The sequence below is a fragment of the Pectinophora gossypiella genome, chromosome 8, assembly GCF_024362695.1.
Source record: "Pectinophora gossypiella chromosome 8, ilPecGoss1.1, whole genome shotgun sequence".
NCBI classification, from domain to species: domain Eukaryota; kingdom Metazoa; phylum Arthropoda; class Insecta; order Lepidoptera; family Gelechiidae; genus Pectinophora; species Pectinophora gossypiella.
In genome coordinates, this window is record NC_065411.1 from 8,472,490 (window position 1) to 8,496,804 (window position 24,315).

General features: G+C 39.1%; 1 protein-coding gene across 6 annotated transcripts in view; it reads right to left on the reverse strand.

Moving 5' to 3' along the window:
- Positions 1–24,315, reverse strand: part of LOC126368681 (uncharacterized) — a 43,224-nt gene that overhangs the window by 3,653 nt on the left and 15,256 nt on the right. The window contains exons 3-18 of one of the 6 annotated variants that reach the window (XM_050012775.1): positions 17,362–17,385; positions 15,883–16,165; positions 15,288–15,355; positions 13,656–13,862; positions 13,003–13,133; positions 12,232–12,370; positions 11,739–11,857; positions 8,520–11,589; positions 8,100–8,247; positions 7,598–7,784; positions 4,977–7,330; positions 4,570–4,745; positions 2,747–2,797; positions 1,235–1,426; positions 729–852; positions 64–168 (exon numbers count right to left, since the gene is read on the reverse strand). In XM_050012775.1, coding sequence (XP_049868732.1) covers positions 64–168; positions 729–852; positions 1,235–1,426; positions 2,747–2,797; positions 4,570–4,745; positions 4,977–7,330; positions 7,598–7,784; positions 8,100–8,247; positions 8,520–11,589; positions 11,739–11,857; positions 12,232–12,370; positions 13,003–13,133; positions 13,656–13,862; positions 15,288–15,355; positions 15,883–16,165; positions 17,362–17,385 — 7,378 coding nt within the window. Of the gene's footprint in view, positions 1–63; positions 169–728; positions 853–1,234; positions 1,430–2,746; positions 2,798–4,569; positions 4,746–4,976; positions 7,331–7,597; positions 7,785–8,099; positions 8,248–8,519; positions 11,590–11,738; positions 11,858–12,231; positions 12,371–13,002; positions 13,134–13,655; positions 13,863–15,287; positions 15,356–15,882; positions 16,166–17,361; positions 17,386–24,315 lie in introns of all 6 variants that reach the window. The other 5 variants (XM_050012776.1, XM_050012774.1, XM_050012777.1 and 2 more) reach the window with 5 other exon arrangements.

Genomic DNA, 24,315 nt, shown 5'->3' on the forward strand with positions numbered 1-24,315 from the left:
TTTGTGCGACGATAGATTAGGATTCTATTTATAAAAGTGTCGGAGAAATTATTAATAGTATACCCGAACCGAAGGCAATGCCGGATCGCAGCTGGTACATGTCCATGGGCGCTCCATACAACTGCCCATAGCCCAGCTCCGCTTCCTCGGCGCTCGATGGGTCCCACTCTAATAAAGTTAAATGTTATATTACAATGATGTAAAAATAAATGCTGAACGAATACTGTGACTGTATCATATAAAATACTGATTGTTTTGTGATTTTTTGTTTGACATTGCTCTGATATTGGTATTTAACAATATTGTGTGTACATAGTAATTTGATATTGTAGTAGGGTCGTTGTAGCATTTACTTGGCACACACTTATTACTTTGGACGAAGTAAATTTATTTATTGCTTTTTAGTTTTGCGTTCGAAGTCGATTTGTTTTGTTAAAAAAAATATTTTTACATAAGTAGTTTCTTTTGAGTGTAAAAGATTGTTACACATGTAAGGAGTTTTATATATGTAGAATAACATAACTACAAACCACAATAATCGACTTGTTAGTTCGAAGCACAAATACGCAACACGCCTACTCTCAACAACAGCACACGGAGGAATGAACTCCATGTGCTGTTGTTGAGAGTGGACGAGTGCGTGTCCACGTCGCCGGAAGCTCGCGCGGGTGCCTCTGTCGGTTAAACAATATTATACCCATGTTAAACAGTATTAAGTTATAGTTTACCGCAGTAGGTGGACAGGTCGGGCAGGTAGGCGGGCGAGTGTGTGTCCACTTCGGTAAGCTCCCGCGGGTACTCGTACACGCAATGGTATTTCTGGCGCTTGAACACCACACGCTTCTTGCCGTCCTGTTTATATCACAATGGTATTAGCAATGGTTTTGTCAGGCCAAACAGTTTGTGGTAGTAATACTGAAAAGTATATTATGTTTCACATTTTACAAGTCCCCATAAAGCGATTTCATCATATTTATTTAAAATTTAAATTACTACTACATCTATTGAAAAATTAAATTATTACTTCATAATTTTCTTCAAGTTACATACTTGCTGTAAAAAGAAAGTATAGTATGATTGCGAGCGCTGTACCGGGCCATGGGCGGTAGTTAGACGTGGGGGTTGAAATGCGAGTTCAAATAAGGCTCACGATAGACAAGAGTGTACTGAATGAGCGCCGCGACCCGTATGAGAGCAGCACAGCTCTACAGGCGCGGTATAGCTTCACACTTACAGTAGGCGGCGCTTGTTCGAGGCTCCGCAATGAGGACTTGGCGGGAGCGGCGCGGCAATCCCAGGAGGAAGGCACGAACTCTACCTCGTCGCCCTCGCTGCCGGAGCCCGAGTCCGCAGAACCCTCGGACGCCGCCCCGCTTGGCGCAGCGTCGCCCGGAGGCGGCGCACTCGGCTGTGACCCGCCTTTCTGCTGCTATAGAGAAGAATCATTTAGTTTTGGGTAAAAGGAAGGAGGTAAACGAATCTTATGTCCGTCAGGTGGAGTCGATTTTTGTCCACCACTGTATTTTATCAGATTTATAGCCAGGATAAATATTACCGTGGAAAAAGAACCCCGGCACACAATTTGATAGAATTTTATCAGAATCATAGGGCAAGCATAACCTTTCATTACATCCGAGTCTCATCAGTGGAGGTTCTTGGACCAGTTTCGCCCGTTAACTTGTGAGACGGAATGGTGAGCCTCTGGAGACTCAAGATTTGTCATGATTTTCTACAAGTTATAGCTTACAAAGGATGTTTTTATGAACAGCAAATACAAGTGTAAAATATTGTGAAATAAATAATGATATTGTAGTTTTGATAAAGACATTCATGTAGTAATGACAATTTTTACAAGAAAACTTCTTGTAATACAAGCCTTGTATTTTTTGATAAACAGGGCAGTGGATAAAGTTGTAGAATTAAATGGTAAGATATTTTACATATCCGATTTGCTTACAACATACTCATAGTTGAACGACCTATTATTATATTCTGATATTCCAAGTTAAATTCCTACTAAGTAGCACTTACTCATAAACGGACAGAAGACAATCGTTTACCTAAACGATGAATGGTGGTTGTTTATGAGAATGATGATGAAAAAGTAAGAAAAAACATTCAAATGGAGATGCGATAAATAAACGATGTCCTATAATTGTGTACACTAATGAATTATTGATGATTTCATGTTTAAATAAACAAAATAAGTTTAAATGTAATAAAAAAGAAAACTTAAATTATTATTGAATTATAGTGAAACTAAATAGAACATCGTCTAATGAATAGATGAAAAACGAAGCTACTAAAAGTTGGTCGTTCGGAAACAGTTCGCATTTGCTCCTCAATGCAATACCGAATAACCACTATGCTGATGAATACAGAAAAAACATGCATGATGAATGATACGAATTATCTTGAGTTGGCACATCAATTTGGTTTTATACTTCATATGATGGTTCATACCACCTTCATTTTTAAGACATTTGTCTACTGTACTCATAAATAATATAAGTAAAAAAATCTGTTTTGTCAGTCACTATTTCACAAATAAGTAGTTCCCCTTATAAGAACTTCGGTTCATAAGTAAAATGCGTCGGAATGAGGTACTTTCCTGGCTGGAAAGTCCTTCATTAAATATGAGAACAAATGGTGTTTATTTTTAATTTTCAAAGTAGTTACTATAGAGTTTAGCGCGAAATGTCGTGCCAAGCCAAGAGTTTGGTGATGTAGGGTAGATGGCACTTACATGGTCGAAGTGCGTGGTTGGCACGACGGCCGTCTCGTGTCCGTCACCGTCCTAGCCACACACAGACACGTTACATGCAACACACCGACACCAAACCGACATTACTATAAACATGTACATTTTGCTTAAACGTATTTTTTTTATTCTTCTTCTATTGTGTGGGTTGTGAGGTTGATTACCAAACCCATCAACCCTGGTGTCAGGGCTATGGAGCTGCCATTTTATTTCTATTCCTTGTTATTTAAAGTTACCGTTTTCTCCATGGTCTGGTAAGTAAATGTTTACCTATCTCTAAAAGAGATCTACATCTCCGAGAGAAGAGGTACTAGAGTAAGAGAAAAGAAAAGAAAGTAATTTTCTCGCTAAATTACTTAGTACTATTAACATGCTTTAAGCTTTTATAAAAACACGTTTGAACACTGTACATGTTTATAGCACTTATTTAAATATTATCACAGGACTGAGGAGTTTATTAGCATAAATAATTATGCACTAATATTATATATAGGCCGTATACCTAAGGTTATGAAGCTTAGCAAATCTAACCTGAAAACATAATAGCTGTTTATCAACCGTTTGGCTTAAGTTGTAAACTGTAACATTGTTTTATAACGCGAATGTAGGTTCGAGATGCTTTATTGACCATGAATAAATCTGTCGCATATATTTTACTCCATCAGGTTAGATTATAATTTATATTACATTTTTAATCAAATAAGCGCTACCCTTCAATCCACGCCACAGCATTAATCACAACTTATATTAATAACATTAAAATTATTCAATAAAACTCTAGCAGAATAAATTGTAATCTAATTATGTACAAATTCAAGATTCAATTTTAAGCGTGCACTAGGCAGACTGTTTTTTCCAACCAGCTAAGACGCAGGGATTTTCCCAGCCAGCTAAGACGCAGGGTTTTTCCCAGATTGGAGAACTAACATATTACTAGTCCTGTACTTTCTTAAAGAAATCCTCTGTTCTCACCGCAGCCTTATAATACAGAGGAAACAATAGGTTACCTTCATCCTGGCGCTTGAGTAATGATTTGCTTATTTCATGCGCCATGGTATAAGAACACCAGGTATGCTCAATCCTATGACAAGCCGCCTTTGCTAGCCCATTGATGACGTAAGTGTTCAAGTGTCCAACATTCCAAGGACGCGAATTTTATTATTGAAAATTAAGTGAATTACTGACTAATGTATTTAATTAGTACTAATATTTGTCACGTATACAAAAATCATTAAAACTGTTCGTAAATCTTTTACTAAAAGTACAAAATTTCCTTGCAAAGTAAATTAAAAACATTGGACGTGGGTAATTTATTTTTTACGAAATGGCAACGCAGGGTCGGATGACGTTAGCTGGGCTAACCTTGAACATGCTAGCTGTCAGTTTTGAGCATACCTGGTCTTTTTATACCATGGTTCACATAAAGTAGGAGCAGGTGAGAGGGCCGTGTCAACGCGGGCCCGCAATACAACCGCTTTAAGTGTCATATTTAAATCCCGCACGATATTCTCTCACAACGTTGTATTCCTGTTTATTTGTCTTTGAAATAATTTAAACATCTATAATTCAAGTAAATCCATGATACACGATAAACTGCGCTGCCACCGCGCAGGCCCGCGCTCATACTGCCGCTGCGCCGCGCCTGCGCTGTTACTGCTCTTGGTGGGACGCCCTTCTTACAGCATCGAGATATACGAACACAAACAGTTACGTAAGCACTTGTATGAAGATAACCGTTTTTTGTTTACTAATCCTAAATGTAACCATTTTCAAAAAGCTTCGTTCTATTTCTCTTAGCCAACACTAACCTTCCAAATAAACTCTCCACTGGAAGAATTGCTGGAGTGGGACTCGCTATCGCTGTCCCACTCTTTTACGATATCAGCGGCCGCGTCGGGTTTGTTGTCCTGCTCGCACTCGGGTGATACAGGCTCCGTCGGTGAGTCTTGTGTGAACGACGTGCTCATTATTTCTGTTGCTGGACCTGAAGATATTTTTTTGTATAATAAATTAAGTTGCTTCTTTGCTAGACAGAAAGTAAACATAAAACCGAATTCTTCCCGTTGCGTATTTAGGATATAGAAGTTAAATTTAAGCGATGTCAGAAACTTTAAATAAATTAGATTTACTGGGCTCAGATGCCCTCAAAAACCCTTTCCTTTACGAGATGATTTACATTTCGTCAAGATATGATGTTTAAATAAATTGCACTCACCAGTGAACCTGATATCACTTAACAGAGGAAAATACGAATCTAGCGTGCAAAACTTCTTCTCATTTTGTAAAAAATCCTCTGTAACTGGAATTACTTTATCTTCCACTCCATTCACCAGGTCTGATACCTTCTCTACATTGTTTTCATGCGTTTTCTCGTCTCCTTTCACGTCAGGACTCTCTAACTCAATAGCACTGGTTTCTTCAAGACTAGGCTCTGGTAGTTTAACATTCTTACTGTCATCAACATTGCTTTCCAACAGTTCTTCAAAAGTTTCATTTAAAAAATGAACTGTCGCGTAGTTTTGACCATTCCCATTGCATGTTATTTCTTTTGCTAAACCAGTGACTGATCCATTGGGTAATTCTTTTTCTGAATCTGTTTGGATTTTAGTTTCTTTTATTTCTGTTTTTGGTGATTTTTCGGCGTGATGCTTTATTTCTTTCGTGGCGTCATCAACTCCGTTGACCCTAGGTTCGCGATCATTGACTTTAGTTTCGGGTTTAGAGGTTTCTTGCGAAGATATAACTGGTGAGACCACAGTGTGGGAATCGTAAGTGTGATTCAAATTATTAATTTCAGTATGGGAGTCGAAGGTTCTATTCGGACTTTCTTTTAACTCTTCTACAGCTTCTTTGGGAGGTTCTACTCCTTTACATAGAGTAACCTCTTTGTTTTTAAATTCTTTTGGTGCCTGCGGCACTTCTGTGATGATAATTGAATGTGGTTGATCGGTTTCTTCTTCATCTAAGTCAGTCACAACCATGTTATAAGTTATATTAGGTATTAGATGGTGAGATTCGATTAAATTCGTAATAACTGGTGAACTTGCGTCCACAGTTTGAATTGATTCGACACTCCGTCTCGGTTGACTATTCTGATCCGATTCATTGTTAGGTTCGACTTCGCTCACTTTTCTCTCGTTAGTCAGAAAAAGTGAACTTGCATCAATTAAAGAAGAAAGGTCTTGAGGACAAGCCCTAACGGAGTTCTCGAATTGTCTGAAGTCCCCCGAACTCATGCCGCTTTCCATACTTTGACTAGACTTATCCCTTGAATTAAGTTCTTGAGGTTTCATAACAGCAGAGCTTTCGAAATCGGAATAAGTCGGCGTTCGATCAGACACGACCATGCTGTCTCTATTGCTGTCCCTACTCAGTGTCCTGCTTTCACCTTCAAGCAATAATCCTGTATCTTGACTGTTTAATTGTTCACAAGAAGCTGACGAGATATCCTGCGGCCTGATCTCAGCTGATTGCAAAAAAGTCTGGAAGTTCGGAATACTATTAATTAAAGACTCAGCGCTTTCAGATTCCTCTGGCAGCTGCATATGTATAACCTCTACATTATCATCTTCAATTACAGCTTCGGTCAAAGGTGTACTAGTAACGGACGGTGCCATGTCGTTTCTGTAGTTACATTGCGGACTTTCAATGTCGATTAAAATCTGGCTATCCGAGCTCTCAGACTTATGGCTATTGATATCATCTTGGAGACAGGTAATGTCAATACTATCCATTTTCTTCACAGGCTCAGTAGTTATCTGGGGACTATCGTTTGGTAATGATTCTTTGATTTCAGTGAATCTAGGCGGAGTGAAAATGGCTTGGTCTGCGATAGGAGATCGTCTCACTAGTTCAGGTTGTTGGAATCTCCAATGCTCGTCTATGCCAGATACCAGCTCCGTAGTACAGTTCGAATATGACGGTAAAGTACCATACGCCAGGTCTTTAGTCGTATTCTTAGTCGAATCGTTTACTTCGGATTTAGTAAGAACTGACGGGGTAGCGCCTGCTAATTCCGTCTTCGCTTTTGTGTAAGTATAGTTGTCGTTGGCTGTGATAGAATCCGGCGAGAATGTCTCGCAGGCTTCGGATTTGCTGTCATGCACGATGTAAGTGGAACAATGACTGTGTTCCTTCTCTTCATCGTTACGGGTTAGCGTCTCGGTGCTGGCGCTTTTCATCAATTCTGGTCTTTCGTTTTCGAATTCTGCAATGTCGGCGTCCATGACTAGGTCGTCGAAGTTCTCTTCTACATTGTAGAGAGTATCGTTCGAGCACCAGGAGTCGATGCTTGTCGCTTTGGAGAGACATTCCGAGGGTTTGGAGTGTTTCGCATCTGTCGGGAGTGTGGTCTTGGACAGTGTGGACACTCCAGTAGCGTTGTCGACGGAGTCGGGCGCGGACGTCTCGGTGGTGGGACTCATCAAGAATGGCGAAACTTGTGAGATCCGCTCGCAGTTCGATACTTTCTCGTCTTCGTTCTTGTTGTATGTTCTGTCGTCAATTGGGGACGGCGCTTTGGGCTTTTTGTAAGGACTACCGTTTAGACTGTCGGCGCTCATTGTAGCTCTGCAATAGGTTAATATATTTCATTAGTTATGCTACTTAGAAATTAACAGTACAGTTTCAGAATTCACGGCAAGGAACAATCAAGGATAAATAAGACATAATATTATATTTTATAACTAAGTCTTTCCATTCAAAACTATTAACTTGGGATAACTCCTTGTGCAGTTGGCTAATAAGATCATCTAAGCAAACAAATGCGTTATATTATTCTCAAATCAGAAAACTGACATAGCTAGTGGAGTGAAAAAGAGAACATTAGAGACTCACTCCTTGCTAGTAGGTATATCCTTTTGTATAGTATAGGTATCGTGCTTGGATTCCTTGGAGAGGATGGTGTACGTGGAGTGGTCGTTGGAGCCGACGGCGCCCGTGGGCAGGTCAGTGACCTCCGCGGTCGAGTCGTTGCACGGCTCCGGGTAGCTTTCCGACGAATCTGTGCGGTTAGATGTGTTCCCTGGGAAATATATTTTACATACCTAAAGTAACGTATCTTTTTGGGGGCCACAAGACAAAACGTAGCCATCTTGTTATTCGTCTCAAGAATACATTACTTTTGTTTTTTTTTTTAATAGAATATAAAGGTACCAAGTATACTATATGTAGGTAATATAGGTTATTTCTTTGCGGAAATGGGAGTAAAGAATTAACCTAGAAACCAAGCAGCTGCTGCATGGTGCATGGTTTATCATATCCATCTTAGTTTACTACAAGTACAACTGAAAATTATCTTCTGAAGATGTGTAGTAATTGATGAGGTGCGTATACTTACATGCGTCATTTTCGTATGCGCTTAACTGGTGGCGCGTCTCTTCAGCGATGGGGCTAAGTGCGGGCGGCGCCGCACTGTAACTTAGGACTAGTTCTGGTGGTGGAGGCAGCTCGCCCCACTCTGCCTCGGCTGGCTCGATACCTGCCACCTGGGGGACGCAGAGCTTGTACATTAAGTTCTGTCTAAGATTTATTTACACAAAAGCTTCTTGTCTGTTTCCGTTAGATAGATAGATAGATAGAAAGTTTATTGGCATGAACAGAACGTTTATTTGCGTTGCGGATATTATAACCTACTGTCCTATCTAATTATATGATCTGATATTATTATCTTGCGCAAATCCTTCTTTTTGGACAATATGCTTTCTGCAGAAATGGAAATATTATATAAAACTATTTTTATTATTATGCATAAACTCACCTGCGCTAAAGGTAGCTTCAATTCCAGTTCATTCCGCAGCGCTTTGACACACTCTTCATCCAAGCTGAAGCCGCAATTGTCTTCCACTGATCCTCCGTTACCAGCCAGAAAAGCTTCAGGCATCGCGTCACTCTCTCTCAGAACTGCGTCTTCTTCCGACACTAAACCTTCCACAGTAAGTGGCCCAGAATACTCTATATTCAAATTATTCTCATTCTCTGCCATCGCTAGCTTAGTAGTGATCTGCAGCTCAATTTGATTTAAGTCTATCTCTTTCTGCAACGAGCTCAGACCAGAATCAGTTTCTATGGGGGGATAAGACGGCTCAGGCGGCTCCAAATCTATATCTACTAAGTACTTTTGTTGAGAAGTGGAGGCTAAATATATGCCTGGCGAGTTTGGAGGCGTGGACGGCGACACGTGTTTTGTTGTACCTGATTTGTCAGTTTCATCAGTGTTATCCGTGAGTACCTCTTTCTTCGCTTCACTCAGAGTCAAATCGTCGAATTGTAAATCATCAGGAACGATGTCTGGCACTTCGTTCAAGAAGTTTCCGTCGCGCAGCGGCGAAGGCGTTTCAAGGTTTATCTCGCTAAAGTTAGAAGAGAACGCCAACAACTCTTCTTTCGGTAAATCGACTTCAGTTTTGACACCTTTGTATTCGATTGTGCAATTTTCGAACGGACCTAATACAACAGAACTGTTTTCATCGTAAGTGTCTGTTGGATGGCTTTTAGTTGGCGAATCAAATGGACTAAGTATGTCCGCCACAAACTTTTGTTCAGATTTAACAGTCGCGTCATCAGGGATCTTTGTCACTGATAAGTCTGAGTTCTCATTCTCTTTCACAGAACCTTCTAGAATATTATCAGCAGAACACTCGCTTCCCTTAGGCGTGCTCGCGCAAATTACATCATTAGATTCAACAATTTGACTAGTTATTCTTTCCGAATGTAAAAAGTCGTGCGTATCTTTTAACATACTAGGCAGATCTAAGTACACTGTCGACTCGTTCCTGATTATAGAACAATTAGTATCTTTATCAGGCTGGTCTAGGCAAGACTGTATGATCTTCTTCACATTGCTGTCTTGTAGAATTTCACTATTGTTATCGATTTCACTAGAAGTATAATTAATGAGATCCATGTACGCAGTGCTGTCGTTTGACTGCGCTTTCGTAGCTACTATATTAGATGTTGCATTATCTTCAACTTCAATAATTTCTGTATCTTTTACAACGTTTTTTTCTTCAATTTCTTCTTGGGCAACATTTTGTACTGTTTCAGATGGCAACACTGGAGCGCGTGTTACTTTATAGTTTTCTGCAGTTTCAGCCTTTTCAGTGTCAATATTTTGAGTTGGTTCTGTATGCTCCTCCTTATCAATTATTTGTACTGGCTCAGGTGTGTTTCTAGGTGAAGATGATGAGTCTTCTTGCTTATCCAATGACGGGAGAGATTCAACTTTAATTTCATGTTTATTTTCTGGTTCACAAAAAACTTTCCTTTCTTCATCAATTAAAGCATTTGTGATTTCCTTTAAATTATCATTGGACGCTATAGCTACGATTTCAGTTCTATTAATTTCTCTTAAACCTAGTTCTGGTGGTAATTCTTTCTGAACAGCATTTTCATTTTCCTGTAATATTTTTGAAACTATTTCCACAGCTGGTTGAATAACTTCATTTTCAAGTAAATTGACAGCTATGTCGTTCACAACATTCGGCAAGATTACGTTTTCAACATTATTCAATTCTTCTCCTTTTTCTTCAATTAGTTCGTCTATGTTATTCTCTTTTGTCGCTTCTGATTCTTGTATCAATTTTCCTTCAATAGCTTCTACAATTGATTTCTCTTGATCATTTTGAACTGTATTATCTATTGACTTAGGTTTCACTTGAGTCCTAACGATTTCATCTAAGTTACTATCACACGATGTTTCACAGTCTTCTCTTACATTCAATTGTTCATTTGTTTCGCTTACACTAGATAATGAGACTACACATAAATCCTTTAACTTCGGTAATTTTTTATCACTACTATCTATTTTTTCTTTTGGCAGTTCCGTGTCATGACGCGTCGTTTCTGTAGATGCATTTGTTTCCTTTCTCTCGTCTTCAATTTTGCTAACAATGTCCATATCCTTAATGGGCGTGTCAGGAGTTAGGTTCTCCAACGTGTGTTGACTGAGTGTGTCGCTATGACGCTCAAACGAATGACTGAGAGTCCCGATAGTCTCCCTGTCCACCTCTTCATCCTCATCACAAGGTTCTTCCGGTTGAGCATTGAAGCCCAATTCAAGAATGTTTTGGAAATTGGTGATACCCGGAGATTTAACCATGCTCGATTGAACCGGGTAATCTTTTTTGCAGTCCAAACTCAGGTTATCTCTCGACGGACTGGCCTGGTGACTCGACTCGGAACTGGAAGTTTTCTCCGAGTTGAGGATGTTATCGAGATTCTTTATGACATCGCTCACATCTTTATAGTAGCTGACGTCATCCTGACTGCCCGCTATGAGGTCTTTGACCCACGGATCAACCGAGCTGTCGGAACGGTCTTGTTCCTTCTCCCTCTCTTCGAGGCTTATATTACCTTGATGGCATTCCAGTAGAGCGGTTTCATTGTGCGTGAGGTAGATGTTACGGACGTCTTCTAGGGAACCGTGGAGATTGGTCAGACTTTCGGATTTGATTTGAACGGAGAGGGGATCTTTGTCAGACATGATGCTGCTCGAGCGCGAGACAGCAGTATCCATGTCGACGCTGAGGGTGTCCTGCGTGGTGGGCGCATTGTCGAATTCCTCAGAGCCGGTGAAATGCGAGGCCATGGAGGTGGAGGGGGCGTGGACGAGGGCCACGTGTTCGTCTATTTTGGGGATGGTGTTGGGCTTGAGTCTTTGCCAGCGCTCTTCAAAATCGCTGCTGCCATAGCCGTGGTCTGGCGCGGCGTCGTTAGCGCTGTGGGCGGTCGCATGTGTCGTGTGCAAGTGGTTGAGTAGCGCCTGCACCTGCGCCGACGTCGGTCGAGACTCCGCGGTCGGGTTCCAACACAGCTGCATTACTTGGTATCTGGGGAGGGAGATCAGTCATTATGAATTATTTGTGATACGAGGCACAAGATATGGACGTTAAATATTGAGTGTTTTTGTGCCCCAGAATATATTTCGAGCCAAACCAAACTAAATGCCGGTTTTTACGTAAATATAAAGTGTACTCACAGATGGTCGCGATACGGACAGGGCAGGTCAGGCGGCGGCGGCTGCTGCGGCGGCACGCCGGCGCCCCACGCGCACACCTCCCATATCAACGTGCCTAGCGACCATACTTCGCTGGACATCTAAACAAACAAATCATTAGTTTAACATTGTGTGTAGTTGAAAAAGAATAAAGTATTAGAAAAACATGTAATTGCGATAGGATTGTAGCATAGATCTCGGGTTGTTTTATTATATTCATACATACATAAACTCACGCCCGTAATCCGTAATATCTCATTGTTACCGTGTGCCACCTACCGCGTAAGTGTGAGTGAGACAAGCACGGACGCTGCCCCTTACTCTTTGGTGGCTTACGGCTATTTAAGAGTAAAGTAAAACCTAGAGGGGGTGAAGTGAGGGCCCGATACGAATTGGTGCGGGGCGGAGAGTTACCGTGTCAACATCAATCAAAATTGATTAACAAAATTGAATTTTGATTGGTGTCATCTATTACCGTGTGCAAAGGTGGATGGCGGCGCGTCTCTGGCGCGGTGAACTCGTGTGGCGTCTCAGCTGTGACGTAGCTGCCCAGTACTGCCCGGGGTGCGCTGCCGGTCGGTGAGCGGACCAGAACCGTAGTGCTGCTTACGTTGCTGTGGACAAGGCAAGCTCAGTCACACGTACATCCAGTGTCAATAGCATATGATTCTCTTCAGTGGCATTGTATATTAGTGAAGAATTTAGAATTAGGAACGGTAATACGAAAAGATTAACTTCCTTTTGAACTTTTTGAACGAACGTCGCATTTTGTCGATAATGTTGATGAAATCTTCTATCGTGTGGGTAGTGAGGTGGACGACCAACCTCATCAACCCTGGTGTCAGGGTTATTATTGAGCCGCCAAAGGCCCCTGACGTGACTCAAGTAACGACTACGTACTTACATGAGTAAGTAGCAACCGGGATCAACGGCTTAACGTGCCTTCCGAAGCACTTATTCTCACGGATGTTGATGAAATATACCGGCGCGATGACGGGAGAAACCTATCTAGCTGAAGAGTGTTGAATTTATGATACAAGTAAATTTTTATATGGCATATCTTGCGGAAAATAGGCCATCCTTAACGATGAAGCCTTGAAGTAGCTGACATCTTTTAAAATTCATTTATATTATACTATCTAAAATGTGAAATTTAGATAGTCATTTCACTTAGGTTCATTTTAAATCGCATCTTTATTTACTATCGAGTAAAATCGTAAATGAAAACCCGCCTATTATTACTAACCCATATAAGTATCCTCTCGAGTGCAAGTGCGCAAGCGCGGACGTGACGTCACACATCAACTGCAACGGCACGCCGCCCTCGTTCAATATCGCCATCTTCGGACGGTTCTGTATCAGGTACTGCTGGAGATCCTGGAATAGAGACATTGGGAATGTTACACATTTGACAAAAATGTTTTTTTTACTATGGCTCTAAATAAGTTCTAAGGCTCAGGAAATCAAAACCTGATATGGACTGCAATACAGCTATATTTAGAATATTAGGAGCATTTGCAAATTAGTTTTTTTCTTTTCAAACATATGGAGTATAGTTTGATACTACTTCTTATCTAGCCTATTCGATCCCACTGTTGGGCGAAGGCCTCTCCTTGATATTTCGACTCCTCTCGCCTTTGTGTGATCTCCGGCCGATCTCTCCGATAAGCATTGAGATCACCACATCATCTTTTACAAGGTCTGCCTCGACTTCCTCTCTCTTCCTCGAATCGTGGCCAGTTAGTAAGACTCTTGTCCATCACAAATTAAGTAAATAAATACAACGTATGTACACGTGGAACGTATACGTGCGCAGCGTACATTATTCTTTCTTTTTAAATAATATATTCAAGCTTGCTACTAGAATATCAACAACAATGTACTGATTGTTCAACTTACCATCGAGCATAGCTCAAACATGAGTATCCAAGGGTCTTCCTGCAGACATTTGGCTATGAAGGCGAGGATGTTTTCGTGTGTGACGTCACGATATATTTTGGCTTCGTCAAGGAACCGCGCCTTGTCTTCCAGCGACGCGTTCTGGTTGAGTATCTTTACCGCTACCGTCGACGTCGCACCTTCGTCCTCGATTTCGCCTTCTACCACCTGAGGATGGAAAAAGGAATGTTAGAATATCGGGAGTCACGTAATGTGAATGAGCTAAGTATAAGGGAAATAAAAATTATTAATGTTTGTCATAAAAAATGAACGTTGATGTTGAATGTTTGTCATGATTTTTTTAATAATATAACATTATATGTACACAAGTAATGCTTATAATAGTTGCAATTTTACATGTTGCAACCCTAGAGCAAATGGTCCAATTACATGGATTGAGATTAGCAATATTGTGAGGTTCTGTGCGTCACCGGACCAATAAGTTATTAATTTATCTTACGTGCCATTTTCACTAGCACAGTTGACCATTATAGACGACGATGCGACGCACCGCCTATCACGCTTGTTTAACAGAAACCTCGGCGAGGTGGGCGTACTTAGTTCGTAATGCGAGGAATGTACGTCTAACTACCCCAATTGGTAATATAGTCGAGAGCTTATGTCATTGCTATTACGGACACTTTTTACCACAATTTTACTGTGCTTCCGCTCCATATTATTGTGTTTATAGATACCTGAGCCTTTTCTAGGTATAGCGCATTTTAATGTTATCGATCAAATTCTACATCAGGCTAAGCCAGTCCAAGCAAGGCCATACAAGTTTATTCAAAATTGAGTAGGATGAACTGGTTTGGTCTAAACCCAATCGGGTTGGCCTTTGCCAAACAAATGCAATTGACAACATTTCAAATTTTTAAGCCGTGGTTTTTTTGTCCTATTTCGAAAGTACTTGTTTAAATAGAAGACACGTATTTTTTCTTTTCAAGATTTTTCCACTAGAAGTTACAAAAAATATTTTTTGAAAATTGGATTCTGCCATTGATAGAATGAAGGCAGTATAATGCAATGTACCTTTGCATGCGTATTTAAAACAAGTCGCAAACAAAGTGTCATGTTATGTATGACATTTACTTTTTTTATAATTTTTATGTAAAGGTCTGAACTTATTATGCCTTCCTCTTCTGACCTCGTGGATTTTTCAATATATTTCTATTATTACTGAATTAAAAAATCTGAAAAAATGTGTTTTGTGTAAATCATAGAAATATCTCGAAATGGTTTTCGATTTAAGGCACCTTAGTAAAAATGAAATGTTGTCAATTACGCTACAAATAGAAATATACACACATATATTAAAAAACTGTACATTGTATATTTGGAAATGTAAGTATATAGTCTGTTATAACTAAGCCGAGGGCTCTAAACCTGGGAGCATTCATGAACACTCTGATAAAAGTGGAAGAAGCGAAAGTACTGTGTCAGGATCGTACTTAAGTGGAATTCTGTAGTCACTGCCTACCTCAACGGGATATAGGCGTGAACTTTATATGTAATAATATAAAAATACCCATTTACAAAGATCAGCAAAGCTTGAATGGTCCGTTTGTTTAATAATGGTATGTCTGCACCTACCCTTCCAAACCATCCTCGGCCGATTTCCCTTAGATACTGCAACCGGTTTCTCGGAAGATCTTCACCGCCTGCGAACGTAAACATTCAGTTGAAACGTCAATAACAAACATTGTTGCAACAATGGCCAATACTGCTGCGAAAACTCCATTATGATGAATGGCTTGCTATGATTTATCATCGTTTAGTCGTTTCCACACATTTGAGAATTATAGCTCTTTAGTCGCCACCCCTGTTGGTGTTTTGCCAACTTTTCATAGTTTATGTTCCTTGTCCATGATTGGCGGTCCATTGAATGTACTGAGTATATGTACGACCAATCTTATTACTGCTACTTACTAATTTTATCGTTTTTCTCAGTGGCACCAAAAGGGTTGGCATTACAACTGACATGATTCATTTACTAGGAGATGCGTAGAAATCATTTCAATATTTGTCCAATCTTGCTTGACCGTATATTTAATACATATATATATGTATAGGTATTTTGAATTGGATCTAAACTGTTTATCGGAATTAGTTCAAAGTTACATACATACAAAACCGTTAACAAACTACTGCATTCAAAGTAGTTTTGAATATCATTACTAGAACTCACCGAACCAATCAGCGCAGTGCTCCAGCGGATCGACGGCGCGGATTCCACTGGGCAGCGGCTCAAACTCGACAACCGATTCACGGCTGACTCTGTTGCGTTCCTCATTCTCGCTGACGATGTACGCTGCGGCGTTGTTGTTGGCGATGTTCTGCATCTCCCGGAGCGATATCGGTCCGTTGTTGTTGTCCTCGCTGATGTTATTGTTGACAGGCTCCGAGAACCCGGAATCAGGGGCTGGCTGGCGCCGCGCATCGTGCAGGTGTGTCGCGCTCGCGGTGAACAACTGTCGGATAAACTCTGCCTTAGAAATAAGGTACTCAACATGACCAACTAAATAATGACATGAGCTAAAAACACTGATAAAATAAAACAGCGTTTATTTAAAAGTTGGCAAAAATTGCCGCGAATCTCGCTTTTTTGAAAATTTTGGTTGTCTTTTCTTGCCAATTTATTACTAGAAAAGTGAACCTGATTTTTTTTCCTGATGAATGAAATGAAGAATGTTATATTTTTGTGTAGAAAAACACACAGATGGGGAAACGCTAGAGTTTGCTCGGTGATGACATATGGATGACATCTTAACAAGTACGGTTAAAAAACTAGCTTTTCAGCAAACAAACGACTTTTTTATGAAAAATAATATTTGTTTTTCGTTTTTGTAAGCTAGGCGAAGTGTTTGACATTGTAGGTATTTCATAGCACTTTTTTCTACCTGAGTAATATGTGGGGATGTTTTTGTCAAGATCTGGCTGTAGTTTGTAAAGGGATATTAGGGTCACCACGTAGCAACCTCAAATATGTAAACTAATTCTTGGCGTTTTACAAGCCGTTGTTCGAAGCAGGTTCTACGGTTGTTAAAGACAATAGGCATCTCAATATGGCGCGAGAATACCTTTAAAAGTAAATGAACTCTCGGCGTGTAGTTTGGGAGTGTTTGCTAATTTGTCAGTAGTTTATGCGCTAATGCTGTGTACTCGTTTGGCTTGGCCTAGTTCTACCAAATTTGCAACTTGCGGGAGTCTCATTTACTGCTCTGTGGCTAACATCTGTTATTTATCCCCGACTCTGCATTCGTATAACTTTCTTATGATTATGAGTTATGAACTACTGTGTATTTGGGAGGCTAGATAACATTGTTACAAATGCTATTTATACTTTAGTAATGGCCTTTCTACTTGTTTCGATCTTAAGACTTTAAACTTGATCTAAATAAAATGTACAATTCTATTTAAATATTAGAATAACACTAAAAATAGCACACATGTTTAAAAAAATAAATAAAAAGACATTAATATGAATTAAAATGTTATCACATGCCATAGCCTAGCCTCGCATATACACAGCACAGTAATGAAAATAAATAACTAAACTATGACTAGACTAAAAATTTCAATTAACGCAAATTAGTTCCACCACCCATAACAAGACACTACGAGATAAAAAACGGACGGCACAAAACGCACACAGCACATAAAGTACCTGGTTGTCTGCTCCTTCGTTTGGCTGAAGACAAGAGAAAAGAACAGGTGAGATACTTTAGACAGAATCTGATAGTGGCTGACCAGTTAACAAGTAACGCTAGTACAAGTTCCAGTCGACAGTTGAATTTTAGTTATTTAACGTATGTATGTAATGGAGCTCGAGTACGTTGCATATTAAGAATATTTTTTATCTATAGCTGAAAGAGTTCGCGCCTCTTTTGATGGGAAGACGATGGAACACCCTTTCCTAAGAAAATCTTTTTGCAATTATTATTGTGATCAACATCACCTTAAATACATGTATTGAACTATGTTAGAAGTGAACTCATTCTCTGAGATTAAGGAGTTCTAAGAAACTTAGCATTGTATAGGTTTATTTTATGGCTTTTAAATGAAACACATTGTGTATCTAATAATACTTTTAGGTCCGCTGGTTGGTTTTCATTATTATGATCACCTCACTTCTTTGAAGGCCATTTCTGCACAAATGTTTCTTTGTTACGTCTGTCATTTTAGCCTTGTGCTTTCAGTCATTATGTTGATAAACTGATGAAAACAAATGCGTTCTTGTGGACTTAACACGCTGCTACGATAGGAATAACATAGAAGTAAAATACTGGCTTGCAGTAAGTTTTTGTGTTTGAAATGTTTTATTGACTAACCTAACCATTCTCCAACGACGTTGCATTTGCATAATCCCGACTAGGTACAAAACAAATTAATGGCGGCAAAGGAACGGTGCAAAAAAAGTATCTACAGCCAGAGTTTACCCAGTAACGTTACACTAAAGAGGCCATCCTCGCTAAAAGGGCCCATTTACGCAACTAATTGGTTGGCCTAATGGAAACCTAGTCGGGGGTAACGAATTATGTCAATTTGAACACAATTTTGTGAGCGAAGGCGCTTATAAATAGAATGCGTACTTGTTACAGAGTTTCAATTATTAACTTTGAAATATAATTGTTTTTATCTGCCTGCCAATTTAAAAAAGAAAGTACCTATGTTACGTAATACACTCGCGCACAGATGTCAGACTTATGTAATAGGAATAGGTATTATAGAATAAGAATAATTAAACCTAATTTATTTAAAACTATTTTAGCCAGACGACAATAAATTAAATATTAATCCAACGACCAAATGTTTTCCAACAAATTCCAACATACATACATAAATACGTTACCATAAAATCGTGATTTTATGTTGTTTATGTTTAGTACGACCCAGCGATTGTGATTCCGCTCAGGCCATGCCCTTCCTTTGCCGGTCGGGTCGCATTCAACGCGCGTAACGGACGGATAGCCTGACAAAAACTAAATAATACTACAATCGTGGCAGAAGCTACCATTGATTGAGGCTTCCATCCTTGCGGAATTCTGTTTAGAATTATAGAAAGGTTTACAGAATCAAAGGTGTGCTGAAAAATGAGACAAGTAGAGGCTAGAGGAATTAAATATAAAGTTCGTTTGTTCACTTTGCTAAACGGATGTATTCAACATGCGAATGGAGACAATAATACAATCTCTAATGAACTCGTTAACTACAATCGCCTTTCAAAGATACGTTAGATTCCACCATGGCGTCAAGTTTTCTTGTTTACAATATATTGCTGAAGAGGCAACTCTCACCAATCTGTTACGGTTTCTGAACGAAGATTCCGTAAGCACTGAATAGTTTACGAATTTCTGAACGTATACAATACCGTTGTTTGATGCGATCGGAAATTCGGAAGATAACAATGTGCATGCTGTTTCCGTTATAGTTTGCGATGTTTAGTTCAATTTAAACGGACGTTTGGTTCTCGAATGCATTATCTGGCGTGAGATTTTAATTATTAACTTTGTAGTCAATAGTTTTGGGTTTGATACATTTTTGATATACACTTTTGTTATCCTTATAAGGGCTAGAAAGGTAAATCTTCTGGCAACAAAGTTATAATTTATAGTGTCTTACCCGAAGACAGTAAGCGTTCTCTAAAAAACGTACAGGACATGTCTGGAATAACAAGAAGTGTAACACAATCAATAGATAAACAGCGTGGGATATCCTCATGTATAAGGTAAATAACATCATAAGGTGTCTATATCGCGGAGGCGGTCATGTGACAGCTATTGTTTAAAGATTAACATTATATTGTAAGTACTATCTGCAGTCGTCACGACATGCAACTCCGTGCGAACGGGGACACTAGCTTGTTAGCACAGATCACTGCAAGAACTGGGGGGTTAAAAAGGCCACATCAAAGCAATTAATTTAAAAAAGCAATATTGCTATTTGACATTTGTTTGCATTGCGCACTTACTTTTATATGCGCAAATGTCAAATTGCAATATTGCTTTTTTAGATGAATTGCTTTGATGTGGCGTTTTTAATCCCCCTGTTGCCTAAATTAGCAAAAAACACTTCAGTGTACACGAAAAAGGTTTATTCAGATAGGTTTATTCGCCCTGTCTAACATGATGGACTTCTTGGGATGGAATGGTACCTGTTAGTACACAGATCAAGAGTGGCTGTATTTAATTTATTTGAGGACTAGTAGCTTTGCCACTGCTATTCTTGTAGGGATAACGGGCGTATTAAGTTAAGAGGTAGATAAAAACCTGTATTAGGAGCCCCACTCTTCCATAGCATTCAGTAATTTCATTATTAAGCCTTGATGTTTTGGATTCGGTTACGTCAGCGATTTGTCAATTGGAAATAATGCGTAGGTTAAAGAGAAATAAAGAACCAGTGACGTCAACTCGCAGTAAATGCCAAACGTTTACATCTGGTTGCTTTTAAAAAATACTAGATATAAGAGTAACAATGGCGGTAAATACATTACAGTGCATTTTAATTCGTTAGCTCCTGGCTAAATCTCCAAGAGACAAAAATAATTAAGTCGATCAAAATCTCTTTTCGGTCAGATATTTTTCGAAAAGATTTTCGAATGAGGTAAACAAATGCTATTTTGTTCTAAACCACTGAGAAATCTTCATTTACGGGACAGTGTTATAAGCTCATCAAAATGGAATAGGTCTATTCAACAAAGGGTGTGCCATTCAGAAGGTATCGATGACTTGTCACCGTCGTGCTTCGTCGTGTCTATCATAAACGAGACACGTTATTCGTGCGAATAAGAACACCCGGCTTCGATGGCTGACCAATTACATTAGTTTGTTCGACTACTACGCTCAAACATAACATAGACAGCCTATAACATCGCTTGGGACTCTCCTTATCAATCGATGATTCGGTGAAACACACTTCACCATGTTCCTCTGCTGCAGGTTGATGGAAGACCCGATTCAAAGAGCGTATACACAAGCCAATACATACACATTCACATAGCAATTGTGGTGTCTATATCATCAGCGAATCTGTGCAGGTTAGTCAACCTCTTGTATCCAGGTTTTTGTTGGATCGTGACGTAACGTGTAATACATACACAATGGATGTTGATTGGCTAATAAGATGGGCGTCGTGTGAACCCGCCTATGAGTGCTCAACGCTTAACATGTTTGTGGATCCGAGTTTTGTCGCGTTGTTGGTATTTGTCGAATATTTCGCATTTATTGAGAATTTTGCATATTTAATTTTGGCTAAAGGAAGCAGAAAACAAAAGACGGGCATACAAAATCCTGTATGTTTAATGTTTTCTGTATTACAGAAGAAAACAGGACTAGGCATCATTTGCTCATGGTAGGAGGCGTTCTGAAAGTCAGTCTTCAAAATTATACCTAACACATCACTAAGAACGTTTTATATTTACGCCCATTTAGTGACGACAACGACAGTTGACAATTCGTGGAAGTTATCTTTAGAAGTAACAATGGAGTTGTAAATTGTATGTGATTATATATTCTCTGTTGTAATACTTGACGAATGTAGTGAAGGGAATAATTACGCTTACATGTAATCGATTTAGCAGTAGGATCCTATTGATATCTATCTACAAAATATTCACACACACACACACACACACACACACACACACACGCACACGCACACACACGTATGTACTTGCTTTAAACTTTAAATTTTCGTTTTTACTTTTCTTTGTAAGTATAACAAGTTTTGTAACATTCTAATTTTTATGGCTATATAACCAAAAGCAATGTAACATTGTCAGTGGAGGGGCGAAGTCTCTATCACAAGTATTCTAATAACTTAAAAGAGACTTCAACCGCTATGTGTTAATTATTTTGGTAAATAAAGCATATTTCATTTTTTTTTAATAATATTTTTGACATTATGAGCGCTCATTTGCAACGGATATTCTATTTTTATAAGTGACGACCACTTTTTTTTTTTTTATTTAATAAACCTTTTTTTAAGTACCTACACAAAGATTCCTGCAACTGTTGTTAGTTACTAGTTACGTAGGTTTTGAAACTATTATTTTATAACAGTTTCAAGAACCATATTTTGACGTTAAATAGGTAACGTTCATGTTAAAAACCACTTTTCGGTAAGCTGATATAACGAGCATAATGCGATTTGCGGACTTTCAATATAGGGTTGGAGATTTAACAATATATTATGTCCCTGATAATGGAAATGGTATTCTGAATATGAACTGGCTTATATTCTGATCTATTAATAGTCCCCTATACGACAGTGTTTAATGATTCTTTAAAACATTTCAATTGAATCTGAACATGTTGTTAACAAGATAGTGCTTTTTTTTCAACTATAATAATCATTGTACAGTACAGACTAACAAATATTGTAGTGTTTTTGTCTCCGAACACACATTTCCCTTGATCCACGTTTTGTATACAACTTGACCGGTTTATCCAATAAGCGCCAATTCGCTTTTATAGCTTTCCTTTCAGTATTCTCAATGAAAGGGAAAATGCGTCGAAGATTCGCTACAAGGTCTGAGTCATTTGTATACTTTGTTTGAGGAAAATATACATCTACTATTTAATTCTTAGTAACCAACGAAACACGTTGTGAAGATTGCCAACTAAGTGTGAAAACAAATAGTGCGCACGATATAACTTTTAGGAAATAGTAGGTACATCCGTTTTCTAAGACAGACAAATAGTTACAACTGACGCTTGTCGGAGTCAGCAGAGCAATAGATAGGTTAAATACCGAAAACCTGGCAAATTATCCATCAGGTATTTTATCCATCTCTACTGATTACTGTAGCCCAATGATTTGTCTTGCTGTCGAAGTTTTTACATAGATACGATGACAAGTTAACAGCCCATCACACATAATTCTTACTAGTCGATCATGTTGGATAGGAAACGTAATGATAAACCACTGAATCCATTTCCATTTTCTCTCTCCAGTGCTTTCTCCGGCCAGCCTTCCAGGAAAGCATCCAAGTCGTCGCGCCATCTCCGCCTCGGTCTGCCACGCCTGCGTCTGTCTCTATTCGGAGACCATTCTGTGCTGATCTTAGTCCACAGGTCGTTAGGCATCCGACATACGTGACCTGCCCAATCCCATTTCAACTTAGCGCAAAGGCACAGTTAATTACAATTAATTGTATGTACATTCATAATATACCTATAATTGTTACAAAATCATGCGAAAGGTAAATTAGGAAACCTAATGACTCCAATTTGCAAAAGGACGGTTAAATAAGATGAAGAAGGAAAGAGGAAAATGATTAACCACAATTTATTGTTTTCTTAATTGATTCTTTGTAAACGCAATGAATCATGGTTAAATTAAACAATAAATTCACCGTATATTTTTTTGTAAATTGGTCAGAAGAGCTTTTTTAAAAATACACAAGTTCCACGTTTTGGATAAAAAATATATACAACCAACATATTTTACAATTCTGCTTTTAATATAACACTTTAAACAACACAGTTTATCATATTTATTTTTCGTTATAAATACCAAATATATAGACCGCACATTTCGTTGAAGAGTTATTTTCGTTAGAAATAGGATGAATTCGTAAATGGAACCGTTACCCTCACTACTAAGAAACGGACAAAGCCTTAATTGTTAATTAAACAGAAAGCAACGTAGTAATTTAAGTAAGCCGTTGAAAAATGCTATTCATGAAATGCCTGCATTTCACTTCCCCACAATGCAAATTCCGAGCATCCGAACTGAAATAGATTGAAATGAATGATACCGCGGGCCTGCCAAAATTATTGGAATACCGCTGTGGACGTTGACATTCTTATAACTCGATTGACATGCAGTAAATTGCTTCGCAGTGCACGAAACGATGATAGTAGGCAAGCAAAAGCATGTGTGGATTGTATGTACAGCACAATATTCCAAACACTAATTAGTCAACAACCGCCAACATCCAAACGATAAAGGCAAGGTTCCTAACGAAGTTAGCAGACAACGAACTGTTGATATGGAAGACAGGAGTCCATTGATATGAATAAACTGGCCGCGGCACACAGATATGTACCCAGAATGTTACAGAATTTAGTTTGAGGGTTTGGAAGTTTCCTATTTGTGTAGTCAGATAACATCTGAAACAAGAGATTCAGGCAGGTACAACTATTGCGGCAGCGCAACGGCACGATACGATATCCGTTTTGGTTTTATCTTAACCGATGTTATATTGAGAACAATCATCCATTTACATACATACATAAACTCACGCCCGTAATCCCTAATGGGGTGGGCAGAGCCACAAGTAATCAAAGACAACTTGCACCCACTGTTGATACGATGTCGTAAGCTGGATATGATGAACCTTATGGTGATCAGCCTATCGCTCATAACATTAATCCATCATGTTACAAAACACAATCTCTCTGTTGGATTTTACGACATACCCGGGAAGACAAGCAGCTGAACGTATTTTATGTTTTTATTTGCTCCCAGAACAGCATAGAAGCATAAAATTCGCATTTTTTTGTCGGTGATTACTATTACCATATAAAAATGAATTGCTGTTCGATAGTCTCGCTAACTTGAGAACGGCCGACCCGATTTGGCTAATTTTAGCCTTGAAGTATTCATAAAAGTCCAG